Below are 23,828 nucleotides of genomic sequence, written 5' to 3'. Positions count from 1 at the left end.
TCTCTCTCGCTTCCTCACTCCTGCAGGGGGTCTGAGCCTGTCACAGCCTCGGCCAATCGCAGCCTCCGTTAGAGGTGGCGGCTGCGTGTGATTGGAGGATGGCGACCATGCCGTTCGTCAGCGAGGGAAAGTGTGTGAGCGTGGAGTGGGACTTCCTACAGGGACTACTGGCCAAACCCCCCACCCTGCCCTGGTGAGAAACACACTAATACACACACACACACACACATAATAGCATTGCATAGCGAGTGCTAACACACACAAACACTTACTCATATTCTAAACCATCACACCCACACAGCCCCTCTCACACACACTGTACTGTATAGTAAAATGGTTATTGCTCTGTGGCCTTGGCTGTCAGGGCTGTTAATCCCTTTCCCTTAGTGGGAGATTACGTACATTTGGCTGGAATTATTAATGGGACGGTCATTTATAGGCGGATATAAAAACTAAGCAGAATCAATGGGTGAGTATCGATTGTTCTCTCAGGTGAGTTGAGCTCGTATAATAATGAGACGTTGTGGAGGATGGGGCTATTCTAAACACAGCTGTTTACACACCCTGGAGAACACCGACGTGTTGGCTGATTAGGACAAATACCACACACATGCATGCATGCAATAGCACACAAACATACACACACGGAAACATGCGTACACACACATTTTATTTTCTCAATTTCTCTCTCTATTGCCCTCTCTCTCTCTCACACACACACACACACACACACACACACACACACACACACACACACACACACACACACACACACACACCCACCCTCCTGTGGCAGGCAGTCTGCAGGCCCGGAATGAGAATCGATGTCACAGACACGGGGGAGAAATGCTGTTTCTTTATTCTCTACCACAGACACAAACTGTGGAGTCGCCGTGACAACATAATTCTACCACTCAGGCCCCATTGAGGGGAGTCGATACCCAATCAGAGAGACAGGCTACCTGGGCCCTGGGCCCCCACTGCCACACGGCCCCTCCCCCTCCAATTGATCCCTCAATCACCGCTGCAGCCCAGCATCCGCCAGCCAGTCGCATGGCTGTGTGTGAGACGGAGAAAGAGCGAGAGAGTGTGGATGCTAGTGTGTGTGTGTGTGCGCGCGTGTGTGTGTGTGTTGGAAGCAGAGACTCTAGCTGTGCTGTGTAATAGCCATGTGTATACCAGTGTGACAGGGGAATAGACCCTGGTAGATGGAGCACTTTCTGTCTGTAATTACACAGACAGACAATCTGCTGGAGACGGTTAGAATTGAGATTGGTTCACTAACATCGCAGGTGTCATTATATACCTTTTAAATGACTATTCTCGGGTCAGCGTCAGCGCACACGACCAAGCCCACTGGTGGTCGTTCTGCGGTCAGTTAGGATTCCTTATCAGTGCAGTTTTGGCATGAACCACACACCCTTTCCACCTACAGTTCCCCTCTGTTTCCTATCATTCTCCTCCTCCAGTTTGCAGAACCTGCGGAAGGAGAAGTCTCGTAATGCCGCTCGTTCCCGTCGCGGCAAGGAGAACTTTGAGTTCTTTGAGCTGGCCAAGATGCTGCCTCTCCCCGGGGCCATCACCAGCCAGCTGGACAAGGCCTCGGTCATCCGTCTCACCATCAGCTACTTGCACATGTGCACCTTCGCCAGCCAGGGAGACCCGCCCTGGTGCCCCCTGCTGGAGGGAGAGAACCACTGCAGCAAAGGTGAGCTCTCACCCTTACCTTACCTTACCCAGGATCTTAACCTGGAATGACTGGAAAACTCAGTCACCGATGCTGCAAACAAAAGCAGTTTGAAAATGTTACTGTAGGTGTATCAGCATTGTAACAGCACTATAATATTCTATCTAGTCCCTCACCCAACGCACCGCACAGACACACATCTCCCTATACCTGATTGACCTTCCCCCTCGTCACAGAAAAAGAGAGAGCGAGAGAGACAGAGACAGAAAGATGGACAGAGAGAGGGTGAGAGCAGGAGACCGGGAGAGAAATAAAGAGAGATAGAGAGACAGACAGACAAAGAGACAGACAGAGCGAGAAACAGACAGAGAGACACAGACAGAGAGATGATGCACAAAGGAAGGAGGAGCCTGGTGCGGATGGTAATTACAGAAATTAGCTATATAATGAGGAGAGTGTGATTATAAAGGTTGTCTAATTGCTACTGTTACTGAGGGGAAACAACTCAGCTACAATTAGGTGTGTGTGTATGTGTGTGTGGGTGTGGGTGGGTGTGTCAATGGTTGCAGAAGTGTTTGTCTGTGTGGGTGCGTTATCATTTTTTGCACCAGTGTGTGTGTCCCTGTTACTCTCAGCAAGTCCTCCTGAAATGGGACGAACCCATGATAGCTCATTGATACTGTATGAGATACGAAGATATGGATAGTATGTACCTAGCAAACAATGGCAGTCCAGTTCTCATATGCCCATACATTCGCTTATTTTACAAGAAAGTCTTTGAAGGACTCATAGACTTTACTGTGTGCGATTTTATTACCATTGTTTGGTGAATATGTTTTTCGAGGAGCCGGCCTTGGAAGAAGCCTGGTGAAAGCAAGACGTGGACATCTCATTGAAAAGCACATCTATCTATTCAATGCTTCGATCAATCTTCAGTTGACGTTCATGCACCTGTGGAGACGCGTTCAATCCGCTAGCAGATGTTCTAACAAAGCCTTACAAATGCATCTATGGCAGTCTGGAGCCGTCCCCCCCTCACACATCTCAATGCGTACAGTGCTGTATGTATGCAGTACATCTAACCATTGATCTATTTTTAATGTCTGAAATCTATACTGAAGTTCCACCTGGGGGGGAAAAAATAAGTAATTCTCCTCTATACATCAGCCTTCAGCAAACGGGGAAGTACGACGCACGCACATAGGTTAATGTTGAGCGTGATGCTGGACTGGAGGTCATCTACCTGTACCCGAGACCCGAGCGGTTCCGGATCCAGAATTCTAAATAATGACACAGGTCTGGGTCGGATCGGATACGATTGCCTCGGGTAGTTGCAACTGTAGGATGAGAAACCTCATGCACTGCAGCCTCAATTAGCATAGCGAGCTAACGTTAGCGAGCTTAATCAGCTAGTCCCGGTTTGATGCAGTCAAGATAAGTACTATGTGATGATATTTGAGGATAAATAACCTATCTATGGCAGCTATTAGTCTACTATAGCGTGAGGCGGCTTGGTTGGTCGCTGCCCTTTCGAAAAAAGATTGCAGTCAGAGTGCACTATGACTGCAGTACACTGCAGTACAACCGCAGGCCGAGTGCAGTATAACTGCAGTATGCTGCAAATACTGCATCCAAGTGACACAATTTTTTTTTTACTGCAATAATTTTGCGGTGTAACTGTTTGCTGATGATCTGGTGCTTCTGTCCCCAATCAAGGAGGGCCTACATAAGCACCAAGATACATCAGCACCTACATCTGCACAGATTCTGTCAGACATGGGCCCTGACAGTAAATCTCAGTAAGACAAAAATAATGGTGTTCCAAAAAAGGTCCAGTTCCCAGGACCACGAATACAAATTCCATCTAGACACCGTTACCGTAGAGCACACAAAAAACTATACATACCTAAACATCAGCGCCACAGGTAATTTCCACAAAGCTGTGAATGATCTGAGAGACAAGGCAAGAAGGGCCTTCTATGCTATCAAAAGGAACATAAAATTAAACTTACCAATTAGGATCTGGCTAAAAAATACTTGAATCAGTTATAGAACCCATTGGCCTTTATGGTTGTGAGGTCTGGAGTCCACTCACCAACCACGAATTCACAAAATGGGACGAATACCAAATTGAGACTGCATGCAGAATTCTGCAAGAATATCCTACATGTACAACGTAAAACACCAAATAATGTGTGCGGAACAGAATTAGGCTGATACCCGCTAATTATCAAAATCCAGAAAAGAGACGTTAAATTCCACAATCACCTAAAAGGAAGCGATTCCCAAACCTTCCATAACAAAGCCATCACCTACAGAGAGATGAACCTGGAGAAGAGCCCCCTAAGCAAGCTGGTTCTGGGGCTCTGTACACAAACAGACCCCACAGAGCCCCAGGACAGCAACACAATTAGACCCAACCAAATCATGAGAAAACAAAAAGATAATTACTTGACACATTGGAAAGAATTTACAAAAAAACTGAGCAAACTAGAATACTATTTGGCTCTAAACAGAGAGTACACAGTGGCAGAATACCTGACCTCTGTGACTGACCCAAACTTAAAGGAAAGCTTTGACTATGTACAGACTCAGTGAGTATAGCCTTGCTATTGAGAAAGGCCGCCGTAGGCAGACCTGGCTCTCAAGAGAAGACAGGCTATGTGCACACTGCCCACAAAACGAGGTGGAAACTGAGCTGCACTTCCTAATCTCCTGCCAAATGTATGACCATATTAGAGACACATATTTCCCTCAGATTACACAGATCCACAAAGAAATCGAAAACAAACCCAATTTTGGTAAACTCCCATATCTACTGGGTAAAATACCACAGTGTGCATCACAGCAGCAAGATTTGTGGCCTGTTGCAACAATTGAAGAACAAACACCATTGTAAATACAACCCATATATATGTTTATTTATTTTCCCTGTAATGTCTTTATTCTTTTAGAACTTTTGTGAGTGTAATGTTTACTGTTAATTTGTATTGTTAATTTCACCTTTGTTTATTATCTAGTTCACTTGCTTTGGTAATGTTAACATATGTTTCCCATGCAAATAAAGCCATTAAATTGGAGAGGGAGAGAGAGAGACTCAGATCCTGGTGTCAGTCTCCACAATTCAGAATTTAAATGCCTACTCTTCGCAGATGACCTATGCCTGCTGTCACCCACAGCACATGGCCTACAGCAGAGCCTGGACCTGCTAGAGCAGTACTGCCAGACCTGGGCCCTGGCAGTAAACCCCAAAAAGACTAAAATAATGATTTACCAGAGAAGATCCAGATCTCAGGGAATTAGACCAAAGTTCTCAATTGGTACAAAATATATAGAGTACTGCACACACTACAATTACTTCGGTTTAAAAATAAGCTCAACTGGACACCTGAATGAGGCAGTGAATGAACTGAGAGAGAAAGCACGCAGGGCATTCTATGCCATTAAAAAGCAAATTCAAATTGAAATACCCATTAAAATTTGGCTAATACAAATTGAATATGTCATTGAACCAATTGCACTTTATGGCAGCGAGGTGTGGGGTCCACTTGCAAAACAAGATTTCATCAAATGGGACAAACACTCCATTGAAACCCTGCATGCAGAGTTCTGTAAGATTCTCCTACATGTCCAGAGGAAAACTACAAACAATGCATGCAGGGCAGAATTAGGCAAATATCCACTAATAATAAAAACTCAAAAAAGAGCAATTAAGTTTTGGAAACATCTAAAATACAGTGACCCCCTCTTATATCACTACCAAGCCCTGCAATGCCAAGAGCTGAGCAAAGAAAAGAGTCCCCTCATCCAGCTGGTCCTGGGGCTGAGTTCACAAACCTGTTCTACTAACACACTGAAGCCTCAGGACCAGAACATCCAATCAATCAGGATAAACCAAATTACAACACAGTCAAAACAAAACTATATTGCTTATTGGAAAACACAAGTACAAACACAAAGCAAAATGCAGTGCTATCTGGCCCTAAATCGACAGTACACTGTGGCTAAATATTTGACCATGGTTACTGATCAAAACCTTAGAAAAACCTTGACAAAATACAGGCTCAGTGAGCACAGCCTTGCCATTGAGAAGGGTAGACACAGGAAAACCTGGCTCCCTGTAGAGGAAAGGCTGTGCAACCACTGCACAATAGCAGAACCTGAGACGGAGCTGCATTTCCTGACAAAATGTCAAAAATATAAAACAATTAGAGAGTGTCATTTCCTAAAATTTGAAACCCTTATTCAAGGTTTCAAAGACCTCTCTGATGAGAGTAGGCTACCCGTCCTGTTGGGGGAGGACGAAGAGAGCTGTGGGTTGGCAGCGCACTACATTGCTGCCTGCCATAAGTTGAGGGACAGTGTCTGACAAACTAATCAACCTGCACATGTCCTCTACTGTATGCTTATTGTTATTGTTGAATGTATGGTTATTTTGACACTTGGTTATTGTTGTTACTGTTGTCCCATTGACAATTTTGATTCTCATTTTTATTTTTATATTGTAAATATCCAAAATAAGCTTTGGCAATATGTACATTGTTACGTCATGCCAATAAAGCAAATTGAATTGAATTGAATTGAAGAGAGAGAGAGAGAGAGAGAGGGAGGTGGTGAAGAGGAAAATAAGTAGCGGTAGAAAGGGAGAGGACCAGTGAAGTAAAATGTTTTTTTCACAAATTGTGTCTGTGGTGGGGGTTGGGTCTACAGTAGAGTGCGTTAGTCCTGAACCTTTCATTGAATGTATTATTCAAGACTACTGTATATGCACAGGTGATTTGAGCTTTTGAGAGAATCTCTTTTTCAGATATGACTTCCACCCTGTATAAATGCCAAATATGAACGTGTCTATTTTCAGAAACATCTCAGTATTTAGCAGTTTTACAATATTGTAGAGATGTTTTCTCATGACCGAATACACTGACAGACAACACAAGCCTCTCAGATCCTCTAAGGACTACATCCAGCAATTAGGGACCAGCTGTTTGTGAGGTCAAACTCACGTCTCTCTCTCTCTCTCTCTCTCTCTCTCTCTCTCTCTCTCTCTCTCTCTCTCTCTCTCTCTCTCTCTCTGTCTCTGTCTCTGTCTCTCTGTCTCTCTCTCTCTCTCTCTCTCTGTCTAGCTGTCTCTTGACTTTTAGTCTGCCTCTCATTTCTATCTCTCTGTCGCTCTCTCTGTCATCTCTCTCTCTCTTTCCCCTCTCTGTCTTACCGTCTCCTGATCACCTCTCCTCTGTCTCTCTCCTTCACTTTCACAATGTCTGCCTCTCCCCTAATTCTCAGCGTTTAAAGTGGCGATGGCTTTTAAGGGAAGTTAATTGCACTCAAATTATGGTCGACCGCAGAAGGAGCGACAGAGAAAGAGACACAGGGAGCGAGGGAGGGAGCGAGCGAGAGAGGGATTGCAGAGTGAGAGGATAATTGCGGTGGAGAAGGACGTTGCGATTATGGCCGCTCTTTCTCTCCCGTCTGTCGTCTCAAACTGTTCCTACAGGGATAACAGACACACACACACGCACACTCTTGGATAACCATCAAAATTGGAGCTCAGTAAACAAGTTGCTATCTGATGAGGTTCACATATGAAAAGACAACTAGCATAAGTAAACTCGAGTAAGAAAGAGACAAAACACGTGGTGGGCTATCTACAGTCAGGTCCAAAATTATTGGCACCCTTGATAAAGATGAGCAAAAAAAAGACTGTATCAAATAAATAATAGAATAAGCCATAGTGTATGCTTAAAAAAAATGGAAAATGATATTATTTTAAACAATTGCTCAGAGAAAGAGAAATGTTTTTTTCTCTCAAAAATATAGGGGTAAAAATGATTGCCATTGCCAAAGTTTTCAAAAACTTTCACTGAAACCTTTTCTGAAATGTTGGAGGACACATTTGGGAGGGATCTTAGACAATTCCACTGGTGTGTGTGGCCAAATAGCTCTATTTTCATGTCATCCAACAAATGTAAACTTCTGGAGTCTGCTAAAAGGCATTGGCACTTGGATTTGAACCGATGCTATGGTAAAATTACATGAAAATACAGTCCTTTGGCAACGCACGGCAGTGGAATTGTCTAAGATCCCTCCCAAATGTGTACCTCATACCTACTGTAAAATATGGTGGTGTATCTTTGATGTTATGGGGTTATTTTGCTTCCACTGGTCCTGGCACCCATGTCAAGGTTATAATGGTATCATGAACTTTACCTAGAACTAGGACATTTTAGCCAAAAACCTGGTAGCCTCTTTTAGAAACTTGGCCACTAGTGGATCTTCCAGCAAAGACAATAACCCCAAGCACACATCAAAATCCACAAAGAAATGGTTAATTGGCTACAAAATCAACAATGTGCAATGGCGATCTCAGTCTCCGGCCTTGGACCGCATTGAGAATCTGTAATCTGTTGTTTGAATTGAAGAAGGCAGTCCATAAGCGCAGGTGAGGAATATCAACTGGAAAGATTCTGTATGGAGGGTCTAAGATCTCTAATAATACAGTGCCTTCAGAAAGTATTCAGACCCCTTGACTTATTTCAAATTTTGTGTTACTGCCTGAATTCAAAATGGATTAAGTAGATGTTTTTTCTCACCCATCTACACACAATACCACACGATTACAAAGTGAAAACATGTTTTTGGACTCTTTAGCTAAATGATTGAAAATGAAATGCATAAATCTCTCATTTACGTACGGTGCATTTGGAAAATATTCAGACCCCTTGACTTTTCCACATTTTGTTACGTTACAACCTTATTCTAAAATGGATAAATAGTTGTTTTCCCTCATCAATCTACACACAATACCCCATAATGACAAAGCAAAAACTGGTTTTTAGAAATGTTAGCAAATGTATTAAAAATAACAAATGGAAATATCACATTTACATAAGTATTCAGACTCTTTACTCAGTACTTTGTTGAAGCACATTTGGCAGTGATTACAGTCTCGAGTCTTCTTGGGTATGACGCTACAAGCTTGGGCCACCTGTATTTGGGGAGTTTCTCCCATTCTTCTCTGCAGATCCTCTCAAGCTATGTCAGGTTGAATGGGGAGCGTCGCTGCACAGCTATTTTCATATGTTCGATCGAGTTGAAGTCCGGGCTCTTGCTGGGCCACTCAAGGACATTCAAAGACTTGTCCCAAAAGCAGCTACTGCGTTGTCTTGGCTGTGTGCTTAGAGTTGTTGTCCTGTTGGAAGGTGAACCTTCGCCCCCAGTCTGAGGTCCTGAGTGCTCTGGAGCAGGTTTTCATCAAGGATCTCTTTGTACTTTGCTCCATTCATCTTTGCCTTGATCCTGACTAGTCTCCCAGACGTGACGCTTGGCATTCAGGCCAAAGAGTTCAATCTTGGTTTTATCAGACCAGAGAATCTTGTTTCTTATGGTCTGTCCTTTAGGTGCCTTTTTGCAAACTCCAAGCGGGCTGTCATGTGCCTTTTTGCTGAGGAGTGGCTTCTGTCTGGCCACTCTACCATAAAAGCCTGATTGCTGGAGTGCTGCAGAATTTTTGTCCTTCTGGAAGTTTCTCCCATCCCCGCAGAGGAACTCCGGAGCTCTGTCAGAGTGACCATCGGGTTCTTGGTCACCTCCCTGACCAACACCATTCTCCCCCGATTGCTCAGTTTGCTCAGATCGGGCGGCCAGCTCTAGGAAGAGTCTTGGTGGTTCCAAACTTTTCCATTTAAGAATGATGAAAGCCACTGTGTTCTTGGGGACCTGCAATGCTGCAGAAATGTTTTGGTATTCTTCTCCAGATCTGTGCTTCGACACAAACCTGTCTCGGAGCTCTACAGACAATTCCTTCAACCTCATGGCTTGGTTTTTGCTCTGACATGCACTGTCAACTGTGGGACCTTATATAGACAGGTGTGTGCCTTTCCAAATCATGTCCAATCAATTGAATTTACCACAGGTGGACTCCAATCAAGTTGTAGAAACATCTCAAGGATGATCAATGGAAACAGGATGCATCTGACCTCAATTTCGAATTTCATAGCAAAGGGTCTGAATACTTATGTAAATAAGGTATTTCAGTTTTTTTTATGTATACATTTGCAAACATTTCTAAAAACCTGTTTTTGCTTTGTCATTATGGGGTATTGTGTGTAGATTGATAAAGAAAATGTAATCCATTTTAGAATAAGGCTGTAACGTAACAAAATGTGTAAAAAGTCAAGGGGTCTGAATACTTTCTGAATGTACTGTAAGTATTCACACCCCTGAGTCAATGCATGTTAGAACCACCTTTGTCAGTGATTACAGCTGTGACTCTTTCTGGTTAAGTCTTTATGAGCTTTGCACACCTGGATTGTACAATATTTGCACATAAATCTTTTCAAATTTCTTCAAGTTGGTTGTTGATCATTGCTAAACAGCCATTTTCAAGTCTTGCCATAGACCTTCAAGCCGATTTAAGTCAAAGCTGTAACTAGGCCACTCAGGAACATTTCATGTCGTCTTGGTAAGCGACTCCAGTGTACAGTATATTTGGCCTCGTGTTTTAGGTTATTGTCCTGCTGAAAGGTGAATATGTCTCCCATTGTCTGTTGTAAAGCAGACTGAACCACGTTTTCCTGGTTTTGCCTGTGCTTACCTCTATTCTGTTCATTTTTATCTTAAAAAACTCCCTAGTACTTGCCGATGACAAGCATACCCATAACATGATGCAGCCACCACCATGCTTGAAAATATGAAGAGTGGTACTCAGTGATGTGTTGTGTTGGATTTGCCCCAAACATAACGCTTTGTATTCAAGACATAAAGTTAATTTCTCTGCCACAATTTTGGCAGTTTTACTTTAGTGCCTTATTCCAAACAAGATGCATGTTTAGGAATATTTCTATTCTGTACAGGCTTCCTTCTTTTCACTCTGTCATTTAGGTTAGTATTGTGGCGTAAATACAATGTTGTTGATCCATCCTCAGTTTTCTCCTATCACAGCCATTAAACTCCTTAACTGTTTTAAAGTCACCAATGGGCTCATGGTGAAATCCCTGAGCGGTTTCCTTCCTCTCCCGCAAGTTAGGAAGGATGCCTGTATCCTTTGTATGCAACTTATTATGTGACTTTTTAAGCACATGTTTACTACTGAACTTATTTAGGCTTGCCAATACAAAGGTGTTGAAAACTTAATGACTCAGGACATTTCAGTGTTTAATTTTCCTTTTTTTTTATGTCTAAAAACACAATTTCACTTTGACATAATGGGTTATTGTGTGTGACACAAAATCTAATTTTAATCCATTTTAAAAATTCAGGCTGAAACACAACAAATTGTGGAAGAAGTCAAGGGGTGTGAATACTTTCTGAAGGCACTATTGTATTTTATTTAACTAGGCAAGTCAGTTTTAAGAACAAATTCTTATTTAAAATGACGGCCTACCGGTGAACAGTGGGTTAACTGCCTTATTCAGGGGCAGAACGACAGATTTTTACCTTGTCAGCTCGGGGATTCGAACCAGCAACCTTTCAGTTACTGGTCCAACGCTCTAACCACTAGGCCTTTTGTATGTTGTATGTTATCCAATCTCATATTTTGTTTTTAGAAAAAGGCTCAGGGCCGTTATCCTCGCATGGTGAGGTATTGAACAGTATTAGAAAGCAGGTTGCCACTAATGTAGACCCATATGTTTTTGAGAAAATCTAAATATGACTTCAAACTGTTTATCTGAGCAATTTTAATGGTATAAAATACTATAATAGTCAACAAATATTTTGCATACATACAATATAGCTCAGTATTTGTATTATTTGTTTACTCGTTTTTTTGCTCATCTTTTTCAAGGGTGCCAATCATTTTGGACCTGACTGTATTTGGTTCCCGTGGAAACTTCATAACTTGTTTAAAAAAGTCGACAGCTAGGGGGTGGAAAGTTTAAAAAAAAAAAAAAAAAAAAAAAGAGAGGTGGGGAGTGAACTTGGACTAAATGATGTATAGAACAGAAGCATAAAAATCAAGCAATCAAATGTCGCTCTTCTATCAGTGCAGAACATCAGGAAGACCCCAACATTGACCTGCGAGTCACACTGTAATTAACGTGGCTTCAACCCATTCCTCAAATGAAATTAAACCACGCAAATCTAGCCAAGCTAATGAAAAGTCAATGTGATAGAAAGTACCCCAAGAGCTCTCCTATGACACACACACACACACACACACACACACACACAACCTGTTGAGGCTGTTTTGGTTTCATGGCCACCCAATTGTGTGACCCCAGGCATGGCACGCAGGCGGGTAGAGTGACTGTAGTAAATGGATCTGTGTGTAGACTCATCCGTCAGCCCCACTGGCCTCATGTCACACCCACCATTTCCTCAGGCCCCCTGACAGTATTCATCGCCACTGATCACCAGCAGCATCTCCAGGGACCCACGGGGGGGATGCGATGCTGTGTGTTATGATGATGGGGGTTGGTACCAGACCCCCAGTGGGCCAGCCCTCTCCCCGTAGCCCCACTAGGGTCCAGGCAGGCAGGCAGAGCGACAGGGTCCCCTCCCCCTCTGGGTTAGCTTCTGAGTTGTGGCTGTAAGGTCCCCAGCCCCAGACCCCCTTTCAGCCTGAATGGACCAGCCTCATTGATATTCCTACGCTTTCACACAAGGGGACCCCAATCTCACAATGGCACTGTGGCTTTGTCCGGCAACTGTGTATTTATGAGAGTGTGTGTGTGGTGAGGGATTTGTGTGTGTGTACAAGTCTACTGGAATGCCTTCTGTTCTGTTGGCTGACCAATGGCAGGGACACGACAAAGAGACGGATGGGGGATGGATGTGTGCCCCCCCCCACCTCCGTGTTCAGTTGTAACCCAGAACAGCACTTTCATTTTGCTGTCATAACGTGTATTGATTTCCCAAAGCCTTGCAACGACACATGGACGTCTGGCGTTCCCTACACGCATTCGCACGCATGCACACACACATTAACACACACACTGCCACTGCCTGCTCAGAGCACAGTGTTCAAAAACAAACCTGGTAGAGCCACATGCACACGCACACACACACGCGCGCACACACTCTTTATGAAATAAAACGGTCAAAACGTGATTTGTGGATTCATCCCCCATCTCTCTCCTCTCTTTCTCTCTCTCGCTCTCCCTCTCTTACACAGTCACACACACACACACACACACACACACACATAATCTCTATCCATCTTTCTCCCTCTCTGTCGCTGTCTATCTCGGTTTCTCTCTCCGTCTCTTTTTGTTCTATTTCTCTCTTCCTGTCAGTTGTAATTACCCCTGTAAACAGCTCTACTTTGATGGCAATGCTTCTGTGATAGCTTGTGTTTGGGGTGCATAAGGAGTGGTGAGGCTGTGTGGAGCGAGCGTGTGTGTGTGTGTGTGTGTGTGTGTGTGTGTGTGTGTGTGTGTGTGTGTGTTAAAAACAGCCATTTCACAAGGACCATCTAAATCAACTACACTACTATTCCAAAAAAAGATTGAAAGTATAACTTCAAGTTGCAGGCTAACAATGAAGCATCTGTTAAAAGTGATTAGTTGCCTCGTGTCTCTGATCTGTGTTGATCAGTGTGTGTTGATCTGTTGTGTGGTGATCTGTTGTGTGGTGATCTGTGTCCCTGCAGTGCGACGCTCCTCCCACTCTCTGGCCACTGACATGTTTGAACAGCACCTGGGAGCACACCTGTTACAGGTAAACAGCACACACACACACACACACACACACACACACACACACACACACACACACACACACACACACACAGGCTCCTCTAATATCACCGTGTTTCATCTCAAATGGATTTGTTATATGAACCTTTATACACGTGTCATTGAGAACAAACAGTCGTTGAGAATAGTACACATTTAGACAGGTTATTCAAGAGGTACATTCTCTGAACATTTGTTTGTTGCCATGTTTAATCTATTTAATTGTTTTTCCAAAAATAGTCAAATATTCAACCACGCAAATATGATTCTTGTTATAACATGCTGTAATTGTTCATGGGATGAGGTAGCCATATTTATTCCCGTGACAGTCTGACAGTGGGATGCTGCTTCTCCGTGTTACGTCTCCTCCTGCGTTTACAGACGTGCGTGAACCCCCTCTGATGTCTCATCGTGATCAGTGCTCGCTAACCGTCTGCGCTCCAGCGAGTCAACACTCGTAAAAAAACAAAAAACAAACAGCCGGCGCCGCCCCGCCGTAGTACTATCAATGACCGCCAAACACCAATAAATGACTGTGGAGTACAGAAAAGAGAAAGAGGGCGATAAAGCGAGGGAGGGAAAGAAGATAGAAGTGAAAGAGGCGGGGTGTATAGAATGTCCTGAATGAGAGAGGTATGCCAAGACAAAAGACTGCCGTCTGCGCCGAACGTTCTGAGGGGGAACGGCACTGATGGAAATCAAATTAGCGCTTTAGAACACGCTAGGATTCTTTCCTCTTGCCGTACCTCTGTCAGTAATAGCTTGATAATTGCACTTTATTTCTCCGCCATTCAGCCGGGCTCGCCGCGCCCCACCCCCCGGCCACCGCATTTGCATACTGAATGTGTCGGTTGCATAAATTACCGCCACTTTAGCGCCGCCGCCAAAATAGCAATCTTTCTTCGGGGCAAAGTGGCCCTAGCTTCCCAGCACACCACTACTCAGTTGTGTGGAAGCTTGTTATTACAACAAATATTATTCTGTGAAGGAGTCCTTCCTAATAGGGTGGCTGTATACCTTATCACTTATCATCATAATCACCACTCCCTGTCTCTACCTACCTACCGGTGTCTCTGGTCAGCAGACAAACAGAACAGGAAACACCATGCCGTCCTACTGTTATTAACACTGATTGAAACAGCTCTGCTGGTGTCTTCCTGCTCTTTGTTTAATGTGCCTTGTTGACTCTCTGAACAGGCTGGTGGTGTTTACCAGTAGTGTGTCGTGTGTACCTGAGGAGCCAGCCAGACAGGACTGTTGAAGTTGGGGGGGGGGTGGGAGAGACTGAGCGGTGAAGGGCTGGTTGTTGGTGGTTCTCCAGCGGCAGGCAGCAGCTCATTGTAATTTGCTCAATACACACTAATTGCTCTAATTTGTCTGTCTGGCTGTGCGTGTGTGTGTGTGTGTGTGTGTGTGTGTGTGTGTGTGTGTGTGTGTGTGTGTGTGTGTGTGTGTGTGTGTGTGTGTGTGTGTGTGTGTGTGTGTGTGTGTGTGTGTGTGTGTGTGTGTGTGTGTGTGTGTGTTGCTTCCACAGTCTCTGGACGGCTTTGTGTTTGTGGTAAGCTCGGAGGGACGATTCCTCTACATATCAGAGACTGTTTCCATCTACCTGGGCCTCTCACAGGTAAGGCCTTCTGTACACACGCACTGACACTCAGTCACTCACATTGCTACTCATACAGGCTACTCCCATCATCTCTCTTTTCATATCAGATGTAATGTGTTTGGGGGTGTTCCCACCTTTGTGTGTGTCTAGATGTCTTTGACTGTTCTCTTGTGCTTGTCTCTCTAGTTCCCCCCCCCCCCCCCCCCCCTCTCTCTCTCCCCCCCCCCCCCCTCCAGGTGCTCACCTCTGTTGATTGCCTGTGGCCTCTTGTACTGTGAATGTTAAGACCTGCCATTTCGACCAGATGCATAAATAATAACAGTAATTACTGGCCCAGCAATCAAAGTGTCGCCCCTGCGCGCAGGCCCTGTCTAGGGGAGCAAATCGATAGGCATCTTAAAAGCCCCATTGATTGTGGGGAGGAGAAAAAACACCAAGGGGGACGAGGAGACAGATAGGAGGAGGAGAGGAGAGGAGGGCAGTGATAAGATATGTTTGGAAGAAAAAACATGGAGGATACAGAATGAGAGAGAGAAAAGAGGGAGGATATTACAATGGCGGTGGTATTTGAGTGGATGTTAAAAGGGGGAATTTGGGTGTGATTGGGAGTCCGCCCAAGTTGGATTGGACTGTCCTGGAGATAGGCTAGTAGTGGCGTGTGTTTGCAAGTGCGTGTGCAAGTGCCGGTTTGTTTGCGTCACAGTCGGGTATATCTCCTGTTAACTGTTGGTAAACACAAACTTAAAATCTAATTATGAAATATATCTGAACAGATGTGAACAGACTACACAGCCAAATGGCAATGGATAGAGAGAAAGAAGCAGCGCACTGGGGATTTTGGTATGCAAATAGAGCTTAAATGTGCAGTTGAAGTGAAATGCATCACGGGACTGAATAGGTAAACAACAAAGGCCATTCTTATTCATTAAACAGATGGCCTCACTAGTCAAATCTCCTCAAACAGAACTAAACCCACCGGCCTTAAAACGAAATTACAATCGAGATTTACCTTAATTCCAAAACACACGCTACCACGTTTAGAAACTGACAGAGAGAGAAAGACTGAAAGACAAAAAGAGAGAGAGAGACAGAAAGAGGGATGTAGGTGGGAGAAAGGGCATGCACACTTTAATAGAACAAATCCCCGTCTCTCAGGGAGGAGAGACGGAGAGAAGAAAAACAAGTGAGAAGGGAAATGTAACTGGTGGTTGTTGTTGGAGGGCATGTATCTCCCTGTGGACCGCCCTGTCCTGTCCCCCAGCCTAACCCCTCTGCCCCGGCTTACCCACGGGGACCCTCTCCAGACAGTGGGGTTTCTTAGACAGGCTTAGCCCAGGTCAGGCACCTTGACCAAGGGCACAGCCCACCGTCCGCTCCCCTGCTACCTGGAGGTGATCATGTCCCTCACCCCGGTTCTCCTGGCCGGAGAGGCCAGCTCTGAACCCAGGACCCCAGGTCCTACTACTCAACCCCCCTTACCTGCTACATGGCAGGAGGTAGGATGGAGGAATGGAGGATGGGGGAATTGATCCTGGACTGGTTAGTATGCAGCCCCCATCACTCCCCCACTCCCTCTCTCCTCTTCCATCCGTCAGCAGCGGGCTGAGAGTGTGTTGTGGACGACTGCCCGGATGCCTCATACATATTAAAGCACCCTGCTATTATTTATATCAGGTCTCCCCCTCTCTCAACCCCTCCACCCCCACCTCACACACTATACCTGTGTCTTTCTCTGTCTCCCTCGCTCTCCTTTCACTCTACTCTCTCTCTCTTCCTCTATTTTTCAGCTGCCTCTTTCCCCAATAGTTTTCTCTCTCTCTCCTCCCCGTGACTGTAGACTGACAGGTAAAGTACCATAGATGTCTGTATTACCCTTTACTGAGGGAGGGCAAAAGGACTGTGGGAAGCCTTGGGTACTCCAGGGCTGACTTCCTGTCTCTGCCAGGAGATTCGGGTCCGTTTACGTCTCGTTTAGCTCTAGCAGCTCATTAACACCGGGCTGTTTTAAAACTTTTATCTCTCTGCTGATCCCTCTTACTTACTCCCCTCCTCTTCCCCTCTGTTTTTTTACACTTTAGAGGAGCTAGCCGTCCTTTTTTCTCTCTTTGTTCACACTTAATCTGTGCTCCCTCGCTCAGCTCTCTGGCTGTGATGTCCTTGAAGGCCTGCTGGAAATCCCATAAAGCCCACACTAAATGGATCTAATCCTTAATAAATGGGTTTGTCCTACAGACAAGGGTGTGAGGCTGCAGGCAGGCAGCCAAGCAGGGAGCAGGCAGCCAAGCAGGGAGCAGGCAGCCAAGCAGGGAGCAGGCAGCCAGGCAGGAAGCAGGCAGGCAGGCCGGGAGCAAGGCAGGCGCTTTATCAAATGGAAAGGAATCTAACCCGCTCTCATTGTGTTTTTATGGATGCCATGCCAGAGCCTTAAATGCTGTTATTATTACCTTAAATGTTTAGAGTAGGATACTATGATGCAGGAGGATGATAGCTGGGAGGTGTTAGTGGTCTTTATCCCTCTCCGGGAGTGGGCTGGATACGCTCATGCCTATGAATTAATAGGGAATGAATGAACAGATTAAAATAGTCAAATCTGACCTTCAAAGATGCTGTATCCCTGGTCTCTTCGCTTACTTTAATCACCAAATAGATTTTTTTATCCTTCCGATTTCATATGTGTATTACTGTAATCTGTGTCTGGCCCCCGACTCAGGGGTGTGTGTGCGACATGCGTGCGTGGTGTCTGCGAAACAAACTGTCTCATCCCTACATTTGATTGTGTTTAGGTGGAGTTGATGGGCAGCAGTGTGTTTGACTACATCCACCCAGCGGACCATGTGGAGATGGCTGAGCGTCTGGGCATCAGGCCCCACCTGAGGGCCGAGGCTGGCTGCCACGTGGCCCCTGAGAGCGCTTCCAGCTCTGCCTCCACATCCTCCCTGGCAGGGACCCCTGAGCCTGGTACGTCTCACGTACATGTCTGCAGGCCTGGACGGATGTGGTCCAAATGTGACTGTTCCTAAGTTAACTCTGTCCCACCACCCCGTCTCTCTCCATAGCCCCCTCAAGCCCTCTCTCTCCAGGGAACGAACCGCCTGACCGAGGCTTCTTCATCCGTATGAAGTCCACCCTCACCAAGAGAGGCCTCCACGTCAAGTCCTCGGGCTACAAGGTCAGAGTAAGAGAAATATTTTGAGATATCAAACTCTCCATTCCTAGAAATCATGAAGACTGTGTGTAATGTATAGAGATATCAAACTCTCCATTCCTAGAAATCATGAAGACTGTGTGTAATGTATAGAGATATCAAACTCTCCATTCCTAGAAATCATGAAGACTGTGTGTAATGTATAGGGATATCAAACTCTCCATTCCTAGAAATCATGAAGACTGTGTGTAATGTATAGGGATATCAAACTCTCCATTCCTAGAAATCATGAAGACTGTGTGTAATGTATAGGGATATCAAACTCTCCATTCCTAGAAATCATGAACACTGTGTGTAATGTATAGGGTAGCAAAATTCCAGCAACTTTCACAAAATTCCCTGGTTTCCCAGAAATCCTGGTTGGAGGATTCCCAGATTTCCTGTTTATTCCCTCGTCAACCCAGGAATCTTCCAACCAGAATTTCTGGATAATCAGAGACATTTTGAACAGTTACAAGACTTTTGCAACTCTAGTAATGTACACCTCACCATTCATTTAGAGACACTGTACATACACAACCATGCAGGTTGTTGTAAACTCTATTCTATTTCTGTCAGGTGATCCATGTGACTGGGCAAATCCGCTGTCGCCCTGCCATGGTGCCAGGCTCCGCCCGCTCGGTGCGTCGGCCAATGGGCTTGGTGGCCCTTGCGCACACGCTCCCTCCCTCCACGCTGAACGAGGTGCGCATGGAGAGCCAAATGTTTGTCTTCAGGGTCAACATGGACCTGCAGGTCACCTACTGCGAGAACAGGTACAGCTACAGAGACACAACGACACAGCAACACGACAACACACAGGGACAGATGTCTGCACGGGGTGCACATGTGGTGGTACTGTGAAGATGCATGTGGGTGTATTTGATTCAGTTAAGATGGTATGCGTTTGTTTGCCTGTGTATGTGTGTCTGTGTTTACATCACGTGGATAATACCATCGTTGTTCCCTGTAGGATCTCAGAGTACATGGACCTGAGCCCGGCAGAGGTGGTGGGACACACCTGCTACCACTTCATCCATGTAGAAGACCTGGATAACATCAGACAGAGCCATGAGGACTGTGAGTCACTGCCCGCCGTGTGTGTGTGTGTGTGTGTGTGTGTGTGTGTGTGTGTGTGTGTGTGTGTGTGTGTGTGTGTGTGTGTGTGTGTGTGTGTGTGTGTGTGTGTGTGTGTGTGTGTTTTTTGTGTGTGTGTTTGTGCCTTTTGAACTGCTAACATTTTTGACTAAGTTCATATTTTGCAATCAGCGCCCTCTGCTGCTAAAGTCCTGTAGTGCTATGCCAACCCACTCTTTACCCTCATCCTCTCTCTCTCTGTCCCCCCCCCCAGTGTTGAGGAAGGGTCAGGTGGTGACCGGGTACTACCGCTGGCTCCAGAGGAGAGGGGGTTATCTGTGGGTCCAGTCCTGTGCCACCGTCTCCATCAACCACAAAGCCCCCCACGAACGCAACGTCATCTGGGTCAACTACGTCATCAGGTCAGCCCCGTCGCTGGTCAGCCCCGTCGCCACAGTAGCAGGTCAAACACGGTGCACAACGCGTCCAGCATTACGCTCCTAGACAAGGCGTCCCGCTCCTTCAGTCTACCGTCATTTGTATATACTAAACCCTAATGACAGTATATACATTTTATTACAGAATGATGTGAAGTTTTGTTCATTTACAACACCGATATGATACAAGTATTCACACATGAATTCAAGGAAATTCTATATTTTCCTTTGTCTCTGTCTCAGGAGCCACAACCCCCCAGCTCCTAAACACACATACACACTCAAAGACAAACAGACACACGTGCACGCACAGAGCAAGAGAGGAGTCAGACAAAAACAAGAGGAACAGGCTGAATTACAATACTAATTGGAGCAGCGCTTTATAATTACAACAAATGGATGTCAGAATGTTGGGTCTGAATGGTGTTTTAGTTCATTAGTGCTGTAATTACAAGAGCTCATTAACTTCTCCAGCAGCAGCCCCCCCTGATCCTGTCTGGGCTCTGTTCTTTACGGGTGGGCTCCTGAGTGGAGCGAGGCTGGCTATGGGAGAGCAGGGGTTGCTGGTGTGTGTGTGTGTGCGTGTGCGTGTGCGTACAATTGGGGGGGGGGGGGGTTGTTGGATATAGCATTGTGGGTTGGGGTAGCTGATGAGGGGTATTCATGGAGAAGAGGCTGGTTGTTGTTGATAGATGATGGTAATGGTTGGAAGGAAGTTGATGGGAGACAAAACAAAATACACAATTTAATCTACGACCATATAGGGCTCTCTGTGAAGTACTCCCTGCACCCATCTTGCTAAATCAGGAGACATAAACAGTGGTTTGCTGCAACACTAAGAGCTGTAAAAGGGGACTTTATTGTCTTTTATTTACTCTCTCTCCCTTTCTCTCTCCCTTTCTCTCTCTCTCTCAGTCGAACAGAGCTCCCAGACACTCCCCTGGATCTGCTGCAGCTCCCAGAGAGTCTGAGGGCGGAGCGTCTGAAAGCCAGCTCCTCCCCTTCGGAACTCTCGCCACAAGCCCGGGGTGGGGAACCACACAGGCACACACACACACGCAATCACTCACACATTTATGGTGTACATTGAATCATTCACACAAACATACTTGATGGGATGGGAGGTAGACTAGTGGTTAAGAGCAATGGGCCAGTAATCAAAAGGTTGCTGGTTCGAATCCCCGAGACCACTAGGTAAACAATTTGTCGATGTGCCCTTGAGCAAGGCACTTAACTCTAATTGCTCTGGATAAGAGCGTCTGCTAAATGACTAAAACGTCAAATGTAATGACACATCCACATATTTCCTCATGAAAAACATATCTAACTCTTTTCCCCTCCCCAGGTCCACAGCCAATGAAAAGCTCTGTGTGTAAAGGTGACCCTGACTCTAAACTGAGAGAGATCTATAATCCCGGAGTCCAGTCAGGGGACAGGAGGAAGCGTCCGCTGCGGTCTGACTCTGAAGGCGCTCCCCCGGAAACGCGGCGTCGCCTGGAAGAGTTCCGCCAGAGAGAGGGGAGTGTGTCCGCCTCCTCAGACCTGGGCAGTGAGAGCGAGGGAGAGGAGAGAGCGTGGGAGCAGGGGGGAGATAGCGCGAGGGTCAAACGAGAGGAGGGGCCTTCGAAACAAGGTGGGGAGACCCCAGTGAGGGGCGAAAGGGGTGGCAGGGTGCACAACGGTCGTGCGGTAATCCAGCACCTTAAGAGTGTAGTGTCCTCGCCTCTCTCTGGTCCCCACAACATCAAGACTGAACATGAGGCACTGGCTGCAGGGGGTCGCTGGACACACACACACACCTCTTCACACACACAACCCCCACCCTCGCACACACACACCCCCTGCGGCAGCCTGAACGGCGACAGTCCCCCGACCCCTATCCCAGACTCCTCCTCCAGCAGTGAAGCCCCACCCAAAGGTATTTTCACCCCGCCCTCCCCCGCCATGTCTCCTCCCATGTCCGGCTCCTCCCCTCTACCCTGTGAGGAGCGGGGAATGTTGTCTGGAGGCCGGGGGGGCGGGCCTGACTTTGAGCTGTTGCAGAGACTGGCAGCGGGGGGTGCTGCAGGACGGGTGCTCTTCCACCCCCTGACCCTCGGCCCCCAGGGGCCACAGAGCCTGTACGCCCCCAGTACCATCCGCTATGCGCCCCCAGAGCTGCCCCCCTCTCACCCCGGTGCTGAGGGGCTGCGCTCCGACCACCACAAGGGACCTCCAGCCTTCTTCCCCCACCTCCAGAGGCTGGCCGGCCTGCCCTCCTTCAGTGGGTTCTCTGCCTCGGACAATCCCTTCAACCCCTTCTGTATGAACGGACTGAGGGGGGCCGCAGGGTCCGAGGAGGACTGAAAGAGAGGAGGGGCTTTAGAGAGACATGGGGGCAGGACATCGGGACATGTGGGGTTGGGAAACTGAACAAAGGACCATTTGCACAGCTTCCATGGGGAGTCAGATGGTGTCCAACACAGGTGACAGGATGGGTGACACTCAAAGTGGACTTTGACACTTGACTTTACCCCACTAGCTGTCTAAGCTTTGTCCCCCTCTCTGCTCTACCATATCCTCTCTCCGCTGCTGTTAAATGACTGTGCAGTGTTTCATGTCTCTTTCTTCCACTCAGAAAAGCCATATTGTACATAGAGACAGGACCATACACACCTTCACTACTCCATCCTCAGTATTATACCAACTGCTCCTGAGCCTGTCAGACTGACTTCTGTGTGAATGAAAAAAATAGGGGTAAAAATGGATGACATTTTTTCACTTGTTTGTGTAAAATACTGAATCATCTCTTAAACAGAGTTAGAAATCATACTCTGACACAATAGTGGAAATATAGAGGTCTGAGCCTATCTCATGGACGCCCAAAATGATATTTGAATACATCTCGGGTACTCCTTCCTTCCATAAAGTGAACCCCGCTGAAGAGGGTTTGAAACACTGAAAGCACAGAGGAGTGAGAGAGTCCCAGATACATTCCATTCCACTCTGAGACTGTTCTGTCTGGGAAAGAAAGGTATGGGAGGGGAACGTACAATACCTCTACTGGCTGGTCACTTTGTAATGTTTTCAGTCTTGTAAAAACTGAAAATGGTCCTACAGAATGAAGTGTTGTGAAAGTTAAAGACGCTGGGCTGTGCTGTGTATAAGATGAAAGCCTTATTCCTATTATATTGTCATGTTGTTGTCATAGGGTGAAGTGGGAGAGGTGTAAAAACTATTGTCTTACTAGAGGACATACTTTGGGAAATGCCACAGTTTAATTCAGAAACCCTCAACAAATGTATTAGAAATGAAGGGTTTGGGGAGGAATCTTTTTTTTTCTTCTCACAATATTTGTCCCGAGCACTTACTGAAATTAGTTGTGAACACATAGCACTTCATCTTTTGAATTCCCTTGTGTGTATTAAGAATTAAATACAAGAGTGGTCAAGATGAATACCACAAACGGCCCACAAAATGTAGGGTCATTTAAAGAAAGACCACAGGAGTTTAATACGTGGTCATTAAACGTGTGGTCATTCAAACATGACCATGGGGATTTAGTACAGTTTGGTGGTCAATAAAAAAATAACTCACTTTTTGTTCTCAAAGTGAAACATCCATATTAGGTCATTAGAGGTGGAGTGGAAAACAGGGGTCAAATATTCATATATTAAATCATATCAAATATATACATTTTTATACTCATCACCAGAAATTCCATCCCAAAATATTGTGAGGTCATAAAAGAAAGACATCCCAAACTGATATTAAAGAGACATTAAAATGTCCTGATCCTAAATCGCTATCCTGGTCATAAATGAAGTGTTACTGATGGACTGGGTTGGATGTCGGCTGTACAAGACCATATCTGGCATACAAGGGGGTGTCTGTGCGTCGGTTATAATTCCACTGGCTCTACTACAATAAGACCAGATAAAAACCCTAAGCATCACTGTGACTCTAACCCGTTTCTGTTCAAATATTTGTGAATATACCATCCACTTCTGATCTTCAAATTAAAATGAACCAATGTATTAAAACTATCAAACTGATGACGATAATAAAATATTCCATTAGAGGAGCACAAGAAAGATTTTTGATATCCTTGTTCTAGTATCTGACTGACTGTCGATAAGAGTGGGCCGAGGTACTGCCTGGCTCGAAAACATGCCTTCAAAAT

General features: G+C 45.7%; 1 protein-coding gene across 1 annotated transcript; it reads left to right on the top strand.

The window, feature by feature from the left end:
* Window positions 1-98: 98 nt before the first annotated feature.
* npas1 (neuronal PAS domain protein 1) lies at window positions 99-22,012 on the top strand. The gene is made up of 11 exons (XM_038960966.1): window positions 99-193; window positions 1,470-1,708; window positions 13,278-13,345; window positions 14,897-14,986; window positions 17,752-17,926; window positions 18,025-18,137; window positions 18,732-18,928; window positions 19,126-19,232; window positions 19,504-19,651; window positions 20,582-20,695; window positions 21,004-22,012. Exons 1-11 carry the CDS (start codon window positions 99-101, stop codon window positions 22,010-22,012), a joined length of 2,355 nt encoding a protein of 784 aa, XP_038816894.1.
* The last annotated feature ends 1,816 nt before the right edge of the window (window positions 22,013-23,828 follow it).

This window comes from Salvelinus namaycush, chromosome 23 (assembly GCF_016432855.1).
Source record: "Salvelinus namaycush isolate Seneca chromosome 23, SaNama_1.0, whole genome shotgun sequence".
In the NCBI taxonomy this organism is placed as follows: domain Eukaryota; kingdom Metazoa; phylum Chordata; class Actinopteri; order Salmoniformes; family Salmonidae; genus Salvelinus; species Salvelinus namaycush.
Note: the sequence above shows the minus strand (reverse complement) of the source record. Positions and strands in the feature narration are given on the sequence as shown.

Bases quoted from the DNA above. Each gene is read 5' to 3' on its own strand.
- npas1 (XM_038960966.1), top strand. From the start codon at position 99: ATGGCGACCATGCCGTTCGTCAGCGAGGGAAAGTGTGTGAGCGTGGAG. The intron at 19,652-20,581 runs GTCAGCCCCGTC...TCTCTCTCTCAG, and splicing joins TGGGTCAACTACGTCATCAG to TCGAACAGAGCTCCCAGACA. The intron at 20,696-21,003 runs TGGGGAACCACA...AACTCTTTTCCC, and splicing joins CTCTCGCCACAAGCCCGGGG to CTCCCCAGGTCCACAGCCAA.